This window comes from Symphalangus syndactylus, chromosome 20 (genome assembly GCF_028878055.3).
Source record: "Symphalangus syndactylus isolate Jambi chromosome 20, NHGRI_mSymSyn1-v2.1_pri, whole genome shotgun sequence".
Taxonomy (NCBI): domain Eukaryota; kingdom Metazoa; phylum Chordata; class Mammalia; order Primates; family Hylobatidae; genus Symphalangus; species Symphalangus syndactylus.
Genome location: NC_072442.2, coordinates 59,029,794 through 59,050,095, shown reverse-complemented (window position 1 = coordinate 59,050,095; position 20,302 = coordinate 59,029,794). Strand labels below are relative to the sequence as shown.

The 20,302-nt window shown below is 44.0% G+C and overlaps 1 protein-coding gene across 3 annotated transcripts in view; it reads right to left on the bottom strand.

Annotated features, from left to right (window-relative positions):
- STX8 (syntaxin 8) overlaps window positions 1-20,302 on the bottom strand; it is a 308,325-nt gene that overhangs the window by 27,384 nt on the left and 260,639 nt on the right. Inside the window, exon 8 of one of the 3 annotated variants that reach the window (XM_063629485.1) lies at window positions 14,540-16,078. The exons of the other annotated variants lie outside the window; for them this stretch is intronic. Within the exon in view, the coding sequence (XP_063485555.1) occupies window positions 16,032-16,078 (47 nt within the window). The 3' untranslated portion in view covers window positions 14,540-16,031. Of the gene's footprint in view, window positions 1-14,539; window positions 16,079-20,302 lie in introns of those variants that run through there. 3 annotated transcript variants of the gene reach the window in all.

Below are 20,302 nucleotides of genomic sequence, written 5' to 3'. Positions count from 1 at the left end.
GCAATCTCAGCTCACTGCAACCTCCACCTCCTGGGTTCAAGACATTCTCCCGCCTTAGCCTCCCGAGTAGCTGGGATTACAGGCATGCACCACCAAGCCCGGCTACTTTTTTTGTATTTTTAGTAGAGACGGGGTTTCACTATGTTGGGCAGGCTGGTCTCGAACTCCTGATCTCGTGATCCGCCCGCCTCGGCCTCCCAAAGTGCTGGGATTACAGGCGTGAGCCACTGCACTCGGCCACCTTTTCTTTTTTTAAAGAGACGAGATCTTGCTATGTTGCCCAGGCTGGAGGGCAGTGGCTATTCACAAGTGTGATCATAACACACTGCAACCTTGAACTCTTGAGCTCAAACGATCCTCCTGCCTCAGCCTCTGGAGTAGCTGGGACTACAGGTGCGTACCACTGCGCCTAGCCAGAATCACCTTTTAACATCCATGGCTATTTCAAATCTAGAGTCTACAGTGTCAGTAGGTTTAATGCGGATGAACATCTTCATGACTTAAAAATGAGTAAGGAACACATTCTTTTCTGGTTAACTTCCTTGTCACTCTGGAGAATGTCCCTACCGCTATTTCTCAAATGAGAGGACCTGAAGTTCTCTGGAGCACAGGGTGTGGATGGAGGTATAAGAGAAGGGATAGCTGGAAATGATAGTGGGTGAAGGTTAGTGAGGGCAGAGTCTCAGTGAGTGAGGGCAGGGTCTCAATGAGTGAAGGCAGGGTCTCAATGGCTCGTGAAGGCATCTAGGCTGAATACACAGAAGCCAGTCAGCCTCCATCTGCTTCTACCCAACTCTGTACCAGGTACCACGTTAGGTTCTGGGAATACAACAAGGGTCAAGATAGACATGATACCTGTGCCTGAGGAATTGACAGGCTAATGGGGGAGTCAGACATTGAAACAACCACACAATAAAATGATTACAAATCATAGAGAAGCATTAAGAAGGAAATAAACAAGATGTTATGATAACAGTTACTTTAATGAGGTGGTCAGATATGGCCTTCTGATGTGGTGATCCGTTGAGATCTAAAAGTAAATAAAGCTGGGTGAAGACCATGCCAGCCAGAGCCAGGCAGAGTGGTAAGCACAGAGCAGCTAGGGATTCATGGAATGGAAAGAAACCCACTGTGGTTAGAACTGGCCAGTGAGGAGGGAAATCAAGATAAGTTTGGTGAGAGTGTCAGGGCTAAGTGTCAGGGCTTCCTTACCTGGAGGCCATGGTAAGGAGTTGGATTTTATCCTAAGTACAAGGGAAGTCAGTGAAGGGTTTAAGCAGGGAGCGGCAATATCTCCTTTAGGTTAGTCATTTATGTCACTGTGTGGAGACTGGACCGGAGGGTATGGTGTCCAGGTGCAAGTAAAGCCAACAAGACCGCTTTGAGAGAACTATCCCAGCATCCGGGTAAGAGGGTGACATGAAATGGGGTGGTGGCAGTGGAGATAGAGGGATTGAAACATACTTTAGGGCCAGATGCAGTGGCTCACGCCTGTAATCCCAGCACTTTGGGAGGCCGAGGCAGGTGGATCACCTGAGGTTGCGAGTTTGAAACCAGCCTGACCCACATAGAGAAAACCCCATCTCTACTAAAAATACAAAATTAGCCGGGCATGGTGGCACATGCCTGTTAATCCCAGCTACTCAGGAGGCTGAGACAGGAGAATCGCTTGAACCCGGGAGGTGGAGGTTGCGGTGAGCCAAGATCATGCCATTTCACTCCAGCCTGGGCAACAAGAGTGAAATTCCATCTCAGAAAAAAAAAAAAAGAAACATACTTTAGAACGCCACAGCTTCTTTTTGGATAAGCAAGGGGGGCTATAGTGAGAGGAGAGGAGGAAACAAAATTTCTACCTTGAATAACTGGGTCAATGGCATGCTATTTATTGAGACAGAAAACTAGGGGTAGGTGGCGTTCTGGATATGCTGCAGAGGGATTTAAGCTGACATATCAAAAAGTTCTTGGATATGCAGTATAATGGAGCTCAGAAGAGAGATCTTGGGCAGTGGCAGTGATGGTGACAGGTTGAGAGCCCAAAGAAGAGAGGAGAGAGGAAAGATCATGGGGAGGCGGACAGCAGGGGAGGGAGATCGGGCGGGGTGGGTGCAGAGGGGACCGCGAGTGTGGGGGCTTCTAAGACTTGGGCCCAGAGCTGCTAAAGGGGCACTGGAAGGGAGGACTCTGGCTCTGTCACTATCTGATGAGGACAGCAGCAGAGTGACTACAGCAAGCATTTACGGAGGGTCTGTTGCACATCAAGCACTGTACTCTTGATCTTCCATACTCCTCTGTAATCCCCATCATCACACTGTAAACTGGTGTTACTATTATTGTCATTATTATTCTGCGTGTGTATTTTTTTTTTTTTTTTTTTTTTTGCGACAGGGTTTCACTCTTGTTGCCCAGGCTGGAGTTCAATGGTGTGATCTCGGCTCATTGCAACCTCCCGGGTTCAAGCAATTTTCCTGCCTCAGCCTCCCAAGTAGCTGGGATTACAGGCATCTGCCACCATGCCTGGCTAATTTTGTATTTTTAGTAGAGACAGGGTTTCACCATGTTGGCCAGGCTGGTCTCGAACTCCTGACCTCAGGTGATCCACCCACCTCGAACTCCTGACCTCAGGTGATCCACCCACCTCAGCCTCCCAAAGTGTTGGGATTACAGGCGTGAGCCACTACACCTGGCCATCATCATTACTATTAATGAACCTGACACTCAGAAGCATTAAGCAATTTACCTAAGGTTTCAGAGCTTTTCGGTGTTGGGCCTGGGATTTGAACCCAGCTTTGACTAACTCTAAGTTTATCGTCAGAGTTGACTAACTCAAACATATAGTCATAACAATAAACTTAAGGTTGTACAGAAGTAGAAAAAGACCTAAGATACCAGTAACACAGCTTCCAAACCATCTTCTCTGCTTTCACAGCCAGGTGCCCAGCTCTAGACTAGACTATGATGGACTTCTTACTGTCTTCCCTACTACAGAACATCCCCAGAAGCAACAGGTCTCCCTCATGCTGCCAACAACAACGCGCTTCTTCACTGTGACAAGCCTGACCCCATCTGTTCTTTGGTTTTCCTCTTCAAGAACTACAGAAGACAAAATTATTATTTGCAGATAATGAGAATACCTAATGTGGAAATAACAAAATAATCCACAGAAAACCCTTCTGAAGAAAAAAGGATAGTTTAAAATACATCAATAAATTCCAATTCCTTTCTCATAAGGCAGTTAAAATTAATCAGAAAATATAACAGGGTGTGATGGCTCACATCTGTAATCCCAGGCACTTCAGTGGATCGCTTGAGCCCAGGCATTTGAGACCAGCCTGGGCAACACGGTGAAACCTCATCTCTACAAAAAATACAAAAATCAGCCAGGCGTGGTGGTGCACGCCTCCAGTCCCAGCTACTGCGGAGGCAGGGGTGGGAGAATTGCTCGAGCCTGGCGGGTGGAGGAGGCAGTGAGCTGAGATCATGCCACTGCACTCCAGCATAGGAGACACAGTGAGTAAGATCCTGTCTCAAAAAAAGAAAAAAAAAAAAAAAAAAAAGACAGAAAAAAAGAAAATCAATGAAAAAAGTGTATTAATAACTAATGAACGGCCGGGCGCAGTGGCTCACTGGCTCACACCTGTAATCCCAGATCTTTGGGAGACCAAGGCGGGTGGATCACTTAAAGTCAGGAGACCAGCCTGACTAACATGGTCAAACCCGTTGCTATTAAAACTACAAAATTAGCCGGGTGTGGTGGCAGGCGCCTGTAATCCCAGCTACTTGGGAGGCTGAGACAGGAGAATCGCTTGAACCTGGGAGGCTGAGGTTGCAGTGAGCCAAGATCGCACCATTGCACTCCAGCTGGGGAAACGAGCGAAACTCCATCTCAAAAAAGAAACAAAATTTAAAAAACTAATGGACAGAGAACAAAGGAATGAACAAAAATGGACAGAACGACTTTTTGAAAATTCCACAAGTTTACTGAGGAACATAAAGGAAAATATGAACAAAGACAGATCCATACCATATTTCTGGATGGGAAGACTCAGAGCTGTGTGCCTGTCAGTTCTCTCCATGTTAATATAAACATTTAACTCAAATAGCAACAGGATCTTTCAGGAACCTGCCAAATTACTGTGAGGCAACTAGGACTATTCTCATTCTGCAGACAAGGAAACTAAGGCTTAGACAGGTTAAGAAAGCCGAATCTGTCCTAAGAAAATTGATGCGGAGGCACAGTAAGGCACAACTCAGTAACAATTACAAAGATGTTGGATGCAGAGTTGTGTGTCTATGTGTGTGGGCCACAGATAAGGAGGAGAGTGGATTGCGCAGGGCCCTAGGCATGGTCACAAGGAATCTGGGCAACAGAGAAGCTCTGAGAGGTTTCAGCCGGAAGAAGTGATGGAGGAGAGGGAGGGTTCACAGACGCAAATCTGCATTTTCCAAACCTCCTCCCGGCTTCAACGTGGAGAATGGACTAGAGGGGGCAGAACTGGAACAGGAAGGCGATGCAGGAAGCGACAGGAGTGATCCAGAAGATGACAGAAGCTGAAGTCAAGGTGAGGCTGTGGGAAGGAAAAGCAGTGTGTGGATTCCATAGACACTCAGGAGGTGGAATTGGTGAAAACCGGCATCGGACGAGATGTAGGGGCTGAGCAGAAGCAGGGATGATTCCTGGGTATTTGGCTTGAGAAACGGAGTGGTTGGTGGTCTTGCTCATTGAGATAGAAAACAGAAGAAAAGCAGGGCTGGAGAAGATCACGAGCCTAGTTCTAGACATGTTGGAATTGCTACGAGCAAGTTTTGACAGCACAATATTTGGTTTTCTTCCACTGGGATTATAGAGAACTTGTCTTTTGGGTAGTGAGCCACAGGGGAAATTTTCCTATTTTGGTTGGGGGCTGGGTGAAGACCCACCTCTACTGTGAGTATCCTAACTGTGAAGCAGACACAGTCCCTCGGAGTGACTATAAAAATATTAAAAGGCTGGGCACAGTGGCTCATGCCTGTTATCCCAGCACTTTGGGAGGCCGAGGCAGGTGGATTACCTGAGGTCAGGAGTTTGAGACCAGCCTGGCCAACATGGTGAAACCCCATCTCTATTAAAAATACAAAACTCAGCCAGGTGTGGTGGCACGTGCCGTAGTCCCAGCTACTCGGGAGGCTGAGGCAGGAGAATGGCTTGAACCTGGGAGGTAGAGGTTGCAGTGAGCTGAGATTGCACCACTGCACTCCAGCCTGGGCAACAGAGTGAGACTCTAAGAGCTCAGGGATGGGTCTAGCATCAAGAGCTGGTGGAGGCCTCTCCACCAGGGCCCTCCTGGGGCCTTCTCCCCACTCTCCTGTTGGAGGCCCCGTCAGATGCCACTTCTCCATTTCCCCCCTCTATCCGAGATTCCCAGATGGACATTTTATGTTTTTGCACATTTGATAAACTTTTGTTTGGTACTGATGACATGTTTTGTTTTGTTTTGTTTTGAGATGGAGTCTGACTCTGTCGCCCAGGCTGGAGTGCAATGGCGCGATCTTGGCTCACTGCAATTTTGGCCTCCCCGGTTCATGCCATTCTCCTGCCTCAGCCTCCTGAGTAGCTAGGACTACAGGCACCTGCCACCACGCCCGGCTAATTTTTTGCAGTTTTAGTAGAGACGGGGTTTCACCGTGTTAGCCAGGCTGGTCTCAAACTCCTGACCTCAAGTGATCCACCCGCCTCAGCCTCCCAAAGTGCTGGGATTACAGGCGTGAGCCACCGTGCCCGGCCTGATGACATTTTCTTACTATAATCCCTCCTCTTTGCCTTGGTAGAGTACATTCCTTCATTCATTATTCCTTCCAATATTACATTGTTTGAAAGTATGGTAAGAAAGGGTTCAACAGAAAGGCATGCAATTGGTGCAATTGGAAGCTATCCTTTTTATGAATGAAACGTTAGTGTCTCCAGGTGTCCGTTTTCTTCGCTTAAAACTGCTGGCATCATCTTATAACTCAGACTTAGCTATTCATCACAGTGGAAAGAAAAAGTCAGCCAATGGAACATGAGCCTTCTTCCCTATGAGACACTCCTCTGGCCAACCTATATGGCCACAAAGGGCAGAACTGAGATTCTCCTGCTCACCCAGTGGCCGCATGCATAACCAGCCTAAAGAAAATTTCTGAGAGAAAATATCCAGGCAACAGCTAAACTTGCAAATTTGAATACTTGAAATGAGATAGTCACTTCATGGAGATGAATCTTTTTTTTTTTCTTTCTTTACCAAAACTGAAGAACTGCACATGTATGTCCTCTAACAAGTAGACATCTAAAGACACCAGCATAGGTTGGGTAGAAAGTCAAGAAGCAAGAGAGTTTACATATTTGCTGTAGAACCCAGACAGGGATTCCAGGGGACAAGAGAGCCCAGGACACCTGACAGGTAGTCTTGATAGGAAAAACGGAGGACTCACAATTACAGAGGTTGAGTGACCCTGGTCCAAATAATATCTTTACTATGACAAAAAGCTGTGGACAATTAGAAATAACTTTTCTTAAACTAAAGGGTTTTTTCCTTTCTATAAATATTCAACCTTCTGTGTTTGAAATAGAATTCTCAGGCAAGGAGCAGTGGCTCGCATCTGTAATCCCAGCCCTTTAGGAGGCTGAGGTGGGTGGATCACCAGATTAGGAGTTTGAGACCAGCCTGGTCAACATGGTGAAACCCCGTCTCTACTAAAAATACAAAAATTAGCCAGGCGTGGTGGTGCGCGCCTGTAATCCCAGTTACTCAGGAGGCTGAGGCAGGAGAATCACTGAACCTGGGAGGCAGAGGTTGCAGTGAGCCAAGACCATGCCACTGCACTCCAGCCTGGGTGACAGAGCGAGACTCCGTCTCAAACAAACAAACGAACAAATAGAAGAAATAGAATTCTCAGTGTTTTCATGTCACTGGGGTTAAAGTATAAACTCAAGAAAAGTACCATGAGAACTTGGAATGTGGAGCTTTCGCAATGGATAGAATGACATTCTTTTCATTTAATAAGGTTGAGCTGTATGCATCTTTCAAAAGTAAAAGCAATGTTTTCAATAACTACATGTTTCCAACAACCTCGGTCTCTATGGATTAAATTCTAGTTCTTTTCATTTCTGGAATTATTAATCAAACACAAAATTATTATAGTCTACTCAGAAAAGTCTGATGGAAATCATAACCTGAATCATATTCGAGGATTTTCTTTTGAAGCACAAAGCCAGCAATTACAGTACTGGAAAAGGCTGTTTTACTGTGGTGTATTTTCTCGGGAGAGGAAATGATTTTTGAGAATACTGAAGCCTTTTTTATTCTAAAGTGGGCTAGCAACACCTGTACACAATCTTTCTAGACAACAATAAGACTTTTCTGAGGTTTCATGTCATGACCGTTTAATTTAATAGCTCTGAGAGTTTAAACAGGACACTAATACCTCAGTTAACTGGCACGGTCAGTGAACTGGGGATTCCAGTTAACTTAATTTTTCCATCAACTAATAGTAACCCATTTATGCAATGAAATTTCCTCAGCAGGATACAGGGGATCTGGACAGCTCTTTTCAGATACGTACAATTGTATGGTTTGTCTCTAAGTTTTACTTTTTTAAAAAATCAGCATCTTGCCTTGTGTAAATCTTCAAATTAATAAACCAATAATCAACTACAAGAAGGCTCACCAAAACAAATAAGCAAAAAAGGTTAGGTTTAACTCTGATCGTCTTAGCTAAAGAAAACAAACCTACAGAGAAAATAAAATATTTTCTTCTCAATTCATGCAGCATTCATTTAAGGCAATGGTCTGCACCCTGGAGATACAGAGATAAACAGTACATGTTTTTTTGGACCTCAGAAGCTCACAGTTTACATATGGATAAAGTAGGAAAGTTCAGAAGATACGAGCAATGACAGTTGTTTAAAAAATCTTTTTCTTTAAAAGCGTATAAAGCTACTCTTGTTTTTGAAAAGTCAAGGCAAATGAAACATACTTTTTGAAATAATCAGGGAAAAAAAATAAGTTTAAAGTTTCCTCTAGATCTTTTAATCAGCAGGATAATAAGGATTGACTTTATATCTAGACTTCAACTTAGCAGAATCAGAAAACTTCAAAAGTCCTAGAAATATCACAGGTAAATGGGTAAAATTAACCTCAAAAAGTTTCTGACTTGACTTTCTTGGGGCCAAAACACGCAAGGTCCTTCTCAGTCTTTCCCCTAGTCTTATGTTTTAATTAACAGAGGCAAAGTTTTTCAAAGTCATGGGTGGGGCCTGCTTTATTTCCTCAAATGGTTTCCAGCAGGAATCTTGGCCTTAGGATCATAAGTTTTCTGGAATACTAAGTTCCATGCTCCCAGCTTCCCAGGCCCCACCCCCCTGGAGATTCTGAATCAGCGGCTCCAGGAGAGGGCCCAGGAATTTGTATTTTTAGTAAGAGCATCATGTGATTCTTATCATCAGGGAAATCTGGACACTATGGTTAATAACAATTTGCCCACGAATCATGGGTTGTGGGTAGGGCTTAGAGAGAAAAACAGATTCCCAGGCCCCAAGGCTCAGGGAGTCAGCTTCAGGAAGCCCGGGCTCCGACTCAGGAATCTGCATTTCTAACAAACACCTCAGGCAACATCTGGTGGACCGAAACACAGTCTTTGGTGTTGAGCCACCAAACTCTATTCTGCAGGTGTTGGATATAAAACAACCAGAATCAGCAGAAACCAGTGTAGAGGTCCAAAGTAGTGATTTAAAAAAAAAAAAAAAAAAAAAAAAAAAGGAGAAACATCTGGGACATCTCCGTCTACCTGAGGCCCTGGACTGCTGAGTGTCTTCAATACCGCATTTCCTGGTCTGACCTAGATGGGCCTTTTCTCTAAGGCCGGCCTCCAGAAGCCAGGGTGAAGCCCAGAACATTACAGACAATGAGATGCCCATCTGTTCCTGCATGGGGCAGATCGAGGGTGCCTATTGATCTAAGCCTGGTAGTCCCAAACAGTGATCACCTAGGTTAAATAAATACAAAAAGGCAAAACATCTTTTGGAATGGTTATGTGCTGGTTATATCATGCCTGAAAATTGCAAATGAAACTAGTACATGTACCAACGCCTGGTCATAAATGAACACATTGTTTACTACAAATTCTGCTGAAATAAACCTGTCTTCACATACAGTTGCTAAGGCACTTGTGCTCAGAAAAACAAATACTTTAAAGACAAACAATACCTTCACATTTTCCCTTCAAAAGTGACTAATTTACTCAATACTTCTGAAAAATGGTAACGAACTTCTTCTGGAATCCCCATATTACCGCATCGCACACTTGCCAATAACTATACGGAGCGCTTTGGAAACGCCGAGGGAAATAGCAGACTTGGTAAGGCTTAAAAAAAAAAAAAAAATAAGGCAAGATCATAGATGGGATGAAAAACTCGACTTGAATGCTTCCCCATGAAGTCAGTCTACGTTTGATCCAAATGGTTGAACTCCGAAAGCACCTCAGCAGTTCAGCTGTCTTGATTTCAAACCCCTGCCCACATGGCTCAAATTTGCAACTTAAATATTCAGTATGAAAACGAAAGTTATTTAACTGTTAGCACAGGCCCTCTTCTCCAAAAGAGAGTAGGAAGGGCACATGTTTTGGCCCACACACATACGCCGATCTTTGACTTCTAAATATCAGGGCGCAACACACACAATTATTTTGCTTTGGGAGACGACGCTGTCTGTTATGTTGGGGTGGGTAGTTACAAAAACATATTGTCTCGAACACTGCCAGAGCTGACGATTTTATGCATGTGTAGTACAAACGGTTCTTTTTCATTTTGGAAAGAAAAAGCACTTAAAAAAGGTTTGGTGGGGAGGCTCTGCGGCGATATTTCACCTCAATACATCTTTCAAGTTTGATAGCTTACAAGCTCACGGCTTTGGTTCTCGTCTTCAACCTTCAGACAACTCTAAGCTGGCCCACAGCAGCTGCAGAGGCTGAGTCTTTAAATGAAATAAAGAAATAATTGCTTCAGGGAACAAAGGGAAGCAAAAAAAAAAAAAAAAAAAAAGCCCTGTTATCTGAACTACGTGGCCCCTTGGGACCACGTGTGGTGTGTATTCCTGATGAATATTGTTCAGTGTGGTAAAGGAATCCCTGTGAAACCCCAGAGATTCAGAAAAAGGGTGATGTGGTAGAAACAGTAGGCTTCAGAGGTGTACCTGGGTTCGAGCTGAGGCTCTGCCACTGACCAGCTACGTGACCTCCAGCACTGGCCCTCACCTCTCAGGGTCTTCGCCTCGTCTGTGATATGGGAATGACATTACCTAGCTCACGGGGCTGTAATGAGGTCTGGAAGGATGATGTATGTCATATGTTGATTTCACGTGGGCAAACTGAATGCCCTTGGTTATCTCTCCCCGCTCCCCAAACTCTACTAGTAGGGAATGGTATAAATATATAAACCAAAAGAACAGGAGAGAAAATGACAACCCATCAGATACAGCAACAAAATGTTAGGAGATGGAATGCAGATGGACGAGTCATCAGTGCCTTACAGTGGATGATGATGAAACCTAAACGGCAGATTTGGAGTGGGGCTGGCTCCATCAGGTTCTTCTGCAGGTGAGGCTAAAAACAGGGGGACTAGTTAAAGACTATGAGGGCCAATGCACCCCAGGTCCCCGCCACCGCCGCACACAATCAGGCAAACTACCTCTCCCCTATCTTCTCAGGAGAGAGGTTCACAGGTGGAACTGGACTGGGGAGCGTGAAACATGGGCGCAACAGGCACAGAAGAAGAAAGGGATAGGACGAGAGGTTGGAAATAGGGAGATGAAATCCCGGTTTTCATAGGGCATGAGAAGCTGGCTGTCCCCTCCTCCTGTTGGGCTCCCAGACACTTAACAGCCAAGTTTCCACTCATTAGGGGAGACTACAGGGCTCCTCTCAGCAGTGGTGGACTAAACAAAGAGAAAAGAAATGCAGATAGTCCTATTTGGGATCCCCAATCAAATGACTAGGTCCTCCCCTGCCTGATAATGCTTCTGTGAAATCTACAATTCAACAGATCCCACCCATGCCTATAGAATTTTCATATGCCTTTTCACATTCTTTTTTTTTTGTTTTGAGATCTCACTCAGGTCGCCAGGCTGGAGTGAAGTGGCACGTCTTAGCTCACTGCAACCTCTGCCTCCTGGGTTCAAGCGACTGTTCTGCCTCAGCCTCCCAAGTAGCTGGGACTACAGGTACATGCCACCACGCCCAGCTAATTTGGTATTTTTGGTAGAGACAGGGTTTCACCATGTTGGCCAGGATGGTTTCGATCTCTTGACCTTGTGATCCACCTGCCTCAGCCTTCCAAAGTGCTGGGATTACAGGTCTGAGACACTGTGCCTGGCCTACATTCTTTAACATTAATGGGTAGCCAAGCATCACTAGACATCTGACAAGAGAGGGGGGGGAAAAAGCAAAAACAAACAAACAAAAAAACCCTGCCTTCCCCCTGAAAAAAAAAAAAAAAAAAAAAAAAACAGAAAAAGGAATCCAATCACAAGATACAATGCAAAGAACAGAAGAAAATGTAAAAGAAATAATTATGATTCTCAGAGATAAAATATGTAATATCTATGAAATTAGAACAGAATGAATTTAAAAATCAGAAAGCCTTGGAGTGAAAAAAGACAGCAGCTATAAAGAAATTCAATGGAAGAATTTTAAGACTCACTTGAAGAAATGAACAAAACAACCAAAAAATGAAAGAAGAGAAAATAAGGAAATTCAAGGATTAAACTAGGAAACCCAATATCTAATTAAGGGGTGCAGCAGAAGGAAAGAAAAAACACAGGAGGTAATCGTGAAAGCTATAAGAAAATATTTTGAGAACTGAAGGACATGAATTTTCAAACTGAAGGGTTCACAAAGTACCCAACACAATAACGGGGGTAAGCGGGGAAGTTACGCTAAGGCCTTCCGTGTGAAATTTAGGATACTGGGACTAAAGAGATGCTCCTAAGAGCAAAATAGGATGCACAACAAGGTTCTGGAATCAGACAGGCACTGGACTTCTCTATGGCAATACCAGAAGCTAGCAGTCAAGGCAAGATGCCTCCAAAATTTGGAGTGCAAATTGTTTCCGGACTAAAATTTTATATGCAGTCAATCAATCAACAACGAGGGAGATAATAAAGATAGTTTTGGACAAGTACTATCTCAAGAAAATTTATTTCCCAAGTACTGTTTCTTAGAAAGCTAGGGCAGGCTTGAGGGGGTAACTCAAGCAAGAAAATGAGTTCCAGGAATGAGGGGCTCCAAAAGAAGAAAGAGTTGATGGAAAGTCTCAAGAAGTTATTAAGAAGGCCTGGCAGAGGAGTGCTGTCCTAGACAGCTACCAGTTTGGACTGGTTTAGAAGGACAAGGACTCCAGGAGAGCTGACCCCAAGGAAAATATAAAAAAGATAGATTATTTGATGTGCATCTGACGATACCCACAATTTTTTTTTTTTTTTAGTTTGGTAGTAATTTAGGGCAAGAATTATAATAAACAAAGGGGAAAATCCATCCTGGCTAACACGGTGAAACCCCGTCTCTACTAAAAAAAATACAAAAAATCAGCTGGGTGTGGTGGCGGGCGCCTGTAGTCCCAGCTAATCGGGAGGCTGAGGCAGGAGAATGGCGTGAACCCGGGAGGCAGAGCTTGCAGTGAGCCGGGATCGCGCCACTGCAGTCCAGCCTGGGCGACAGAACAAGACTCCATCTCAAAAAAACAAAAACAAAAACAAAACACACAAAGGGAAAAAATGACAGTAAGTTCCAAAAAACACAAAATATTGCTTGAGAAAGGAGATCTAATTACAATAAACTACATAGCTCTGTTAATGATATTGATATGGTCAAAATGAAAACAATGAGTGATAACTAACAATTGTAGTTTAACTCTATTGGTAGCACAGAGAAAGAAGTGTGAGTGCCTGAGCATGTGTGTGGGTGGGCAATGAAAGAACTAATCATTTCCCACAGGAGGAAGTTAAGAGACAGCTTCTAGAATTGCAAGCAAATCGAGTCACGCCAGTACAAGTACATTATTTAGAAATAAGAAAGCAAAACCCAGAAGAAGAGTGTGAAAGAGTTGAAAGTACCTTCCTTTGGAGAGTGGGGCGTAGGGGAAGGAAGGTGAAACAGGTGACTCTTGCTTTCTGTTTTCTCTTTTGAAATACACCCTGCACTATTTGTCTTTTTAAATTATGCCATTATTTTGACTCATCACCAGGTGAAAGTCTATGTCAAATGCATGCCACTGTGCCTTAGCATGTGGATTGAGGGCAGGTGTAGGGCAGGATGGGGGTGACTGTTACCTGCATCTGAACGCTATGGAACACACAGGTATTGGGTGCTAGAGACAGAAGAGAACATGCATTCATTACACTCTCCTCTTGGCTGCTCAGCAAGCATGTGTGTGCGTATACGCACACAGGTATATACAATTTCAAGCAAACATACATTTATCCAAATATAATTATCCCAAGTACAACCAAAACTGCATTCACTTCCTTCCTAAAGGGAGAAAAATCTCAAATCACATCTTGCTACTGTATAGAGAGGGAAAGAGGGGCCTCTGTGGTACCAGTCCCAGATCTCTGGTTAATGGGCATCTTCTCAATCCAGTTCATACATAGTTCTCCATATTATGACCAAGTAATTTAGTTATTTCCAATATATCCGATATATACCTGTAGACGAATGCCCTGATGATGCTACCAAAAGCTCCTATTTGGAAAAGGGGAAAGGCACATGTTGCCACCCAGTCCAGAGCATACATCCTTCTTATTAGGGTACGGTAACCCTGTTCCCTGGGAGGCTCATTTTTGTGTCCTCTGCTGACAAAGACAACCCTTTGGGGGTTTCCTCACTACCTAAGGTCAGCTTCAAAAAGGGAACGTTGCACAGCCATGGTGAACGTGGAACAAATTCTAGGAAGAAATGAGGATCCAGAAGTAGAATCAACCCAAACAAATATTACTGTCAACCAAATAGAGTTTGTGTGTGTTCTATAAAATCACTGTAGAATTATATGCTTCAATTACTGAGCTTGAATACTCAGTTATCAGGAAAAAGCTTGCCTTTCTTAAAAAGTATGTTTTGGCTGGGCGCAGTGGCTCACACCTCCCAGCAGTTTGGGAGGCCGAAGCAGAAAAATCACCCAAGCCGAGGAGTTCACGACTAAGCTTGGCAACATGGTGAAACCTCATGTCTACTAAAAACACAGAACATTAGCTAGATGTGGTGGTGGGTACCTGTAGTCCCAGCTACTCAGGAGGGAGGGAGGATCACCTAAGCCTGGGAATTTGAAGCTGCAGTGAGCCATGATCACGCCACTGCACTCCAGCATGGGCGATGGGAGTGACTCGGTCTCAAAAAAAAAAAAAAAAAAAAAAAAAGTCTGTTTCTTTCCTTTCCTATTAAATACTTCCACTGTGGTACACATCATATTTCCCTTTCTGTGTTGGTTTTCCAAGATTCTATCCTCAGTGCTAAATTTAATGCTCAAATATGGTATTAGTTTAGGAATTGGACATATTTTATTTACGTTCTCTTCTACATGTAAACATTTTCTATTCTTTAACAGCTTTGAGATTTTATATATACATACATCTTTTATTGTAAACCACTCATGTCCTCTTTGGAATACATAGGTCACAAATTATAAATAAAATCTATCTTGGGATAGGATTTGAGCTATCTTTGCTAAACTGCCCTACAAGATTGCTAGAGACTGAGGTTGGGTAAGAAACTGGGCTGTGGACAGTCCACAAGCTCCGCTAGCCAGTCTTCACTGCTTGCTGTTTTATCTCAAGTCTGGTTCAGCAGGCTAAACTCTGTGAATGTATTCATTTATTTATGCTTTTGTGTATATTTTGGTGGTGTTTCCAAGGAAAAGTTCTCTTTCAAATCCTCCCGCCTTGCCTTAGTTGAACTAAGGAGAAGTGGGATTTTGTCCTGTGTTGATGTGTTCCTGAGTGTTGGATGGGGTGCTGCCAGCTAACCAGACCAGGACTAGAGCTAAGGAAGAAGCTGCTGGAGCTGAGGCAGAGGCACTGGGAATCCATGAGGTACAGGACTGGCCCAGAGGTGGATGGACGCAGTCCCTGCCCACAGGGCAATTCCTTTACACAAAGAAGAACCTCAGCCAAATAAATGGGCACTAAACGTATGAACAATATAAGGGTAAAGCGAAGGCATCCTGGAAGTCAGCGTCACGGTCTCCACCGTGGGGCCTGTCTGTGGGGCTTCTGCATTCGCTGGCGTGGGAGACCTGCAGCTTAGGTGTGTCACCACCATGTGGTGGAAGGAAGAGTGACAGGCACACAGAACCCAGTGGGTTCCTGGTTCAGAGATTTACGGTGCTTTTCCAAGCCACAGCTTGAACAAAAATAGAATCTGTTTATTAAACTTGTCTCTTTCATAACACAACACTGACTTCAGAAAGATAACTTTACAGCACACAAAATAAAGATGAGGCACTCATATTTCTCCAGCTACCTGCTAATGGCTAATCTCGAGCCTGCTTTATTCTGAGGCCTACAGGAAGGAGTTTCCTCCTCTCACCTCCAACTAAAAAGAATCCCTTCTTTACTTTGGCATTGAACCCCTTCAGCAGCACAGCTCACAGTCCTGGCCCTGGCTTACTAGGGCTTGCAGAATCATCTTGCTTCACCAAGCTGGTTTGGAAGCAGCAGGATTTCCTCTTGAGCCACAAGTCTTCTCCTTGCTGAATGCTCTCTGGCTGTTTTTAAGAATGTGCTCCCCAGTTCCTGTGCCCCAAGTCCTCCGATGCCACTAGCTATTCAGCTGTCATGCCCCGCATCTTCTCTCCAAATACAAAGCCTTACACCCAACCAGCAAGCAACTCTATGAAGATTATTTTCAAGACAGATTAAAGTAACCTGACAGAAAATGGAACAAAACATGAATATCTGGTAGCTTTCATCATGGATACTGGTTGGTTAAGCAAATTTAAATTCATTTCACCAATATTATTGAATTGGGTACGATCACCAAATAACCACTGGGACACAGCAGCCAGAGAACTCCACGTCTCCTAGGTAGATAAAGAAAAATAATAATGAATACTGAGAGCATCTACAAAGTGCCAAGCATTGTTCTGAAGAATACTCACGTTATAATTCATTTAACCCTCACAAATCTCCCAATGTTGGGTAGATCCCATGAATACTCCTAGTTTCTAGGTAAGAAAACAGAGCAAAGGGATGCTCAAGGTCTCACAGCTGGTAAGCAATGGAGCTGGATTCCAATCCAGAAAGTCAGACTGTAGACCCCTCAAAACAGCGTCTGCAGCCACTGCCTTACACGGCTTCCCAGGGAAGTCATTCCCTACCTGTAATCAGCTTATGAAGACTTCACAGAAGATGTGGAATTTTAGAGACCTTTTTTTTTTTTTTTTAATGAGAACATTATAACTTGGGCATGAGGTAGCTTTGAAGAATTCTCAAAGACCTTAGTAAGGTCCTTGGATACGTGATGACAGTGAGATAGGAGGTGTAAGAAGGTCCAGTGGTCCACCCAGAAAATGTTACCATAAAAATAGAATACTGTCATTAGTTTTGAAGTGAATACGACACTTTGTACTTTGCAAAGAACCGTGACATACATGTTATCCATTTTGAGCTTTGCAGTAACCCCAGATGTCATGTTTAACTTTTTATTTGGTCACCATTTACAGTACTTTTTTTTTTTTTTTTTTTTTTGAGATGGGAGTCTCGCTCTGTCGCCCAGGCTGGAGTGCAGTGGCACGATCTTGTCTCACTGCAAGCTCCGCCTCCCGGGTTCACACCATTCTCCTGTCTCAGACTCCCAAGTACCTGGGACTACAGGTGCCCGCCACCACGCTTGGCTAATTTTTTTTTTTTTGTATTTTTATTAGAGACAGGGTTTCACCGTGTTAGCCAGGATGGTCTCGATCTCCTGACCCATGATCTGCCCGTCTTGGCCTCCCAAAGTGCTGGGATTACAGGCGTGAGCCACCGCGCCTGGCCCAAGTCTTATTTTCTCCATCTTACAGATGAAGCAAATGATGAAGATTCCATGGCTAGCCCAGAGGTGGCCTAGGGTTTGGGTCTTCTGATGTCTATTGCAGTGCTGTTGGTCAGATCTTGCTAATTTGGCCCCAGGGTCAGCAAAGAACTCTTAGTGAGAGAGGTAGCATAACACAAGAAAGGAAGGAAAGGAAAGATACGAAGTCTGGCTGGAAGGCCTAATGGTGATAAAGTGAAAGAGGAAGAGAACTCGTATTTTCTGAGCCCTTACTATGTGCAAAACCCTATGGTGGGCCTCAATGGCTCAGGAAAGCTGGAAATACAAGAGAATCACTGAAAGAGAAGATTCCTGCACGGAAGGCAACTGTTGCTTCTCCATCAGGGTCAGCTCTGAGTGATAGTGGAACATCTGAAGCCAGACGTTTCATAAACAAGAGCTTTGGCAGTCTTACACTCTTTAGAGCAGACAACAAGGAGCAGACAGGAATCAGGAATCGCTACTTCAAGACTTCCGGGGACGGGAAGAATGCATGGGAAAGGATTCTTAAGAAGGTGTGCGCAGAGGAGGGTGCATTGATGAAACATAAGGAGGAACTGGGGGCCAGGGAAACTCTAGTGTTGGTAAGCATTATGGACTGAATTGTATCACCCCAACATTCATATGTTGAAGTCCGAATCCTCAATGTAATGTATGTATTTGGAGATAAGACCTTTGAAAATGTAATGAAAGTGAAAATGAGGTCCTAAGAGTGGGGTACTAGTCCAACAGGACTGATGTCATTATAAGAAGAGGATGAGACACCAGAGGGCTCTTTCTTTCTCTGAACTTGCATACTCTGAGCATGCACAGAGGAAAGGCCACGTGAGCACAGAGCAAGAAGGCAGCCGTCTGCAACCCAAGGACAGAAGCCTCACCAGAAACCGACCCTGCTGGCTGGCACCCTGATCTTGGATTTCTAATCTCCAGAATCCTGAGAGAATAAACTTCTGTTGGCTAAGCAACCCCGCCTGGTATTTTGTTATGGCAGCTTGAGCAGACTAATGGAGTGAGCCTTGTGGGCCCTGCCACCTCCCTGGCTCTTGGCCAACACTAATTTATGTTTGAAAACTCAGAGTCATGTCTTCTATGAGGTCTTTCTCATTCACCCTAGCCATTTCTTCCTTGATGCCTCCTCTCTGTGTGAAGGGATCTTATCTTAGAACCCATAACACTTTATTGACTTAGTTTTTTTTAAATAAGTCTAACTGTTCCTATTAGACCCTGAGCCCCTTGAAAGAAGAGACCACCTTAGTTAACTTTATAGTCCTGGTCCCTAGCATGCAGCAGACATTCAATAATTGTTTATGGACAAATTAAAGAAATGAACAAATCTAGGATATTATCTTAAAAATGTAGGCCGGGGCCAGGCACGGTGGCTCATGCCACTAATCCCAGCACTTTGGGAGGCTGAGGCAGGCAAATCACGAGGTCAGGAGATCAAGACCAGCCTGGCCAACATGGTGAAATCCCGTCTCTACTAAAAATACAAAAAATTAGCTGGACATGGTGGCAGGTGCCTGTAATCCCAATTACTCGGGAGGCTGAGGCAGGAAAATCACTTGAAACCAGGAGGCAGAGGTTGCAGTGAGCCAAGATCATGCCACTGCACTCCAGCCTGATGACAGAGTGAGACTCCGTCTCAAAAAAAAAAAAAAAAAAAAAAAAAGTAGGCTGGGTGCAGTGGCTCATGCCTGTAATCCCAGCACTTTGGGAGGCCAAGGCAGGTGGATCAGCTGAGGTCAGGAGTTCGAGACCAGCCTGGCCAACATGGTGAAACCCCATCTCTACTAAAAATACAAAAAATTAGCCAGGCGTGGTGATGTGTGCCTGTAATCCCAGCTACTCGGGAGGCTGAGGCAGGAGAATGGCTTGAACCTGGGAGGTGGAGGTTGCAGTGAGCCAAGATCACACCACTGCACTTCAGCCTAGGCAACGAGTGTGAAACTCCATCTCAAAAAAAAAAAAAAAATGTATATTAGTGTAAATATAAATGTTATGACATGATTAATTAATGAATTCATTCATTCAACAATAAACTCATAAATGGCTGGAAGGAAAAAAGAAGTAAATTGTTGAAAAACTAAAAACAACTAAGGGCATTTCTAGATAGCGAAGACATGACAAAATGAAGGATTAGCTGGATTAGCTGTGTAAGTGAATATAAAGCAGTTATTTATAGTAACCACTTGCCATGCAGCATGATTTTAATTATACTTAAATGTAAAGGACAGCCGTACAGAGTAGGCGCTGAGTGAGCTCCAAAGTGAGACAAAGGTGGTGGCTGAATCCTGCCTCTGCTAATACTAGTTGGGTGATTTTAGACAAGTTACTAAACTTCTCTGGGCCTCATCTCATTATTTTTTTTCAACATAAATCTTACTCAAGCATAATACATATACAGAAAATTACATAAGTTGTCAAGAGACAAGCTCAATGAATTTACTAGTTGCCTTATCTTGTAAATGGGAAGAATAACAGCATTTGTTCACACAGGGCAGGTATGAGGGCTTCATGACATGATGCTTTTGAAGCATTTGGCACGGTGTCCAATGCACAGTGAACCTCCAAAAACATCAGCTCTCATTTATGTTTACCTCATTAAACTGCAACCCTAACTTGATGTAGAGATGTTCAAACCTTGTATCATTTTGCATACAATCTGATAGTATATGCCCAGGGTTTGCAAAAAAAAAAAAAAGCAAATCCTGCTCCTAACGCAGTTTAGTGAGTATAGAAACTCATCTTTGGAACTGAGTATGAGAATCTCATCACTGTCACCCTTCCTGCCACTCCCACTTAATGGAATGATTCATCTACTTAAAATGCCAAGGAAGCTTAGAGTCATAGCAGGGCTAGAGGTGGCAACAGAATGGATGTGGTAACGCTTCCTTGGTTGGTACATGAAAAAGAAAAAGACATCTTTTGTTTCAGCATTTGTGACTTCTCATACAAGCTGAATAGAGGTCATCATTCCAGGGCTAGGCGACAGCAAGTACTCAATAAATGTTTGTTAGCCGGATACAGTAGCTCACACCTATGGTTCCCACTACCTGGGAGGCTGAGGCAGGAGGACTGCTTGAGCCCAAGAGTTCAAGACCAGCCTGGGCAACACGGCAAGACCCTATCTCTAAAGAAATAAAGATAAGAGTAAAATTAGCCAGGCATGGTGGCACACACCTGTAGTCCCAGCTACCTGGGAGGTTGAGGCAGGAGAATCACTTGAGCCCAG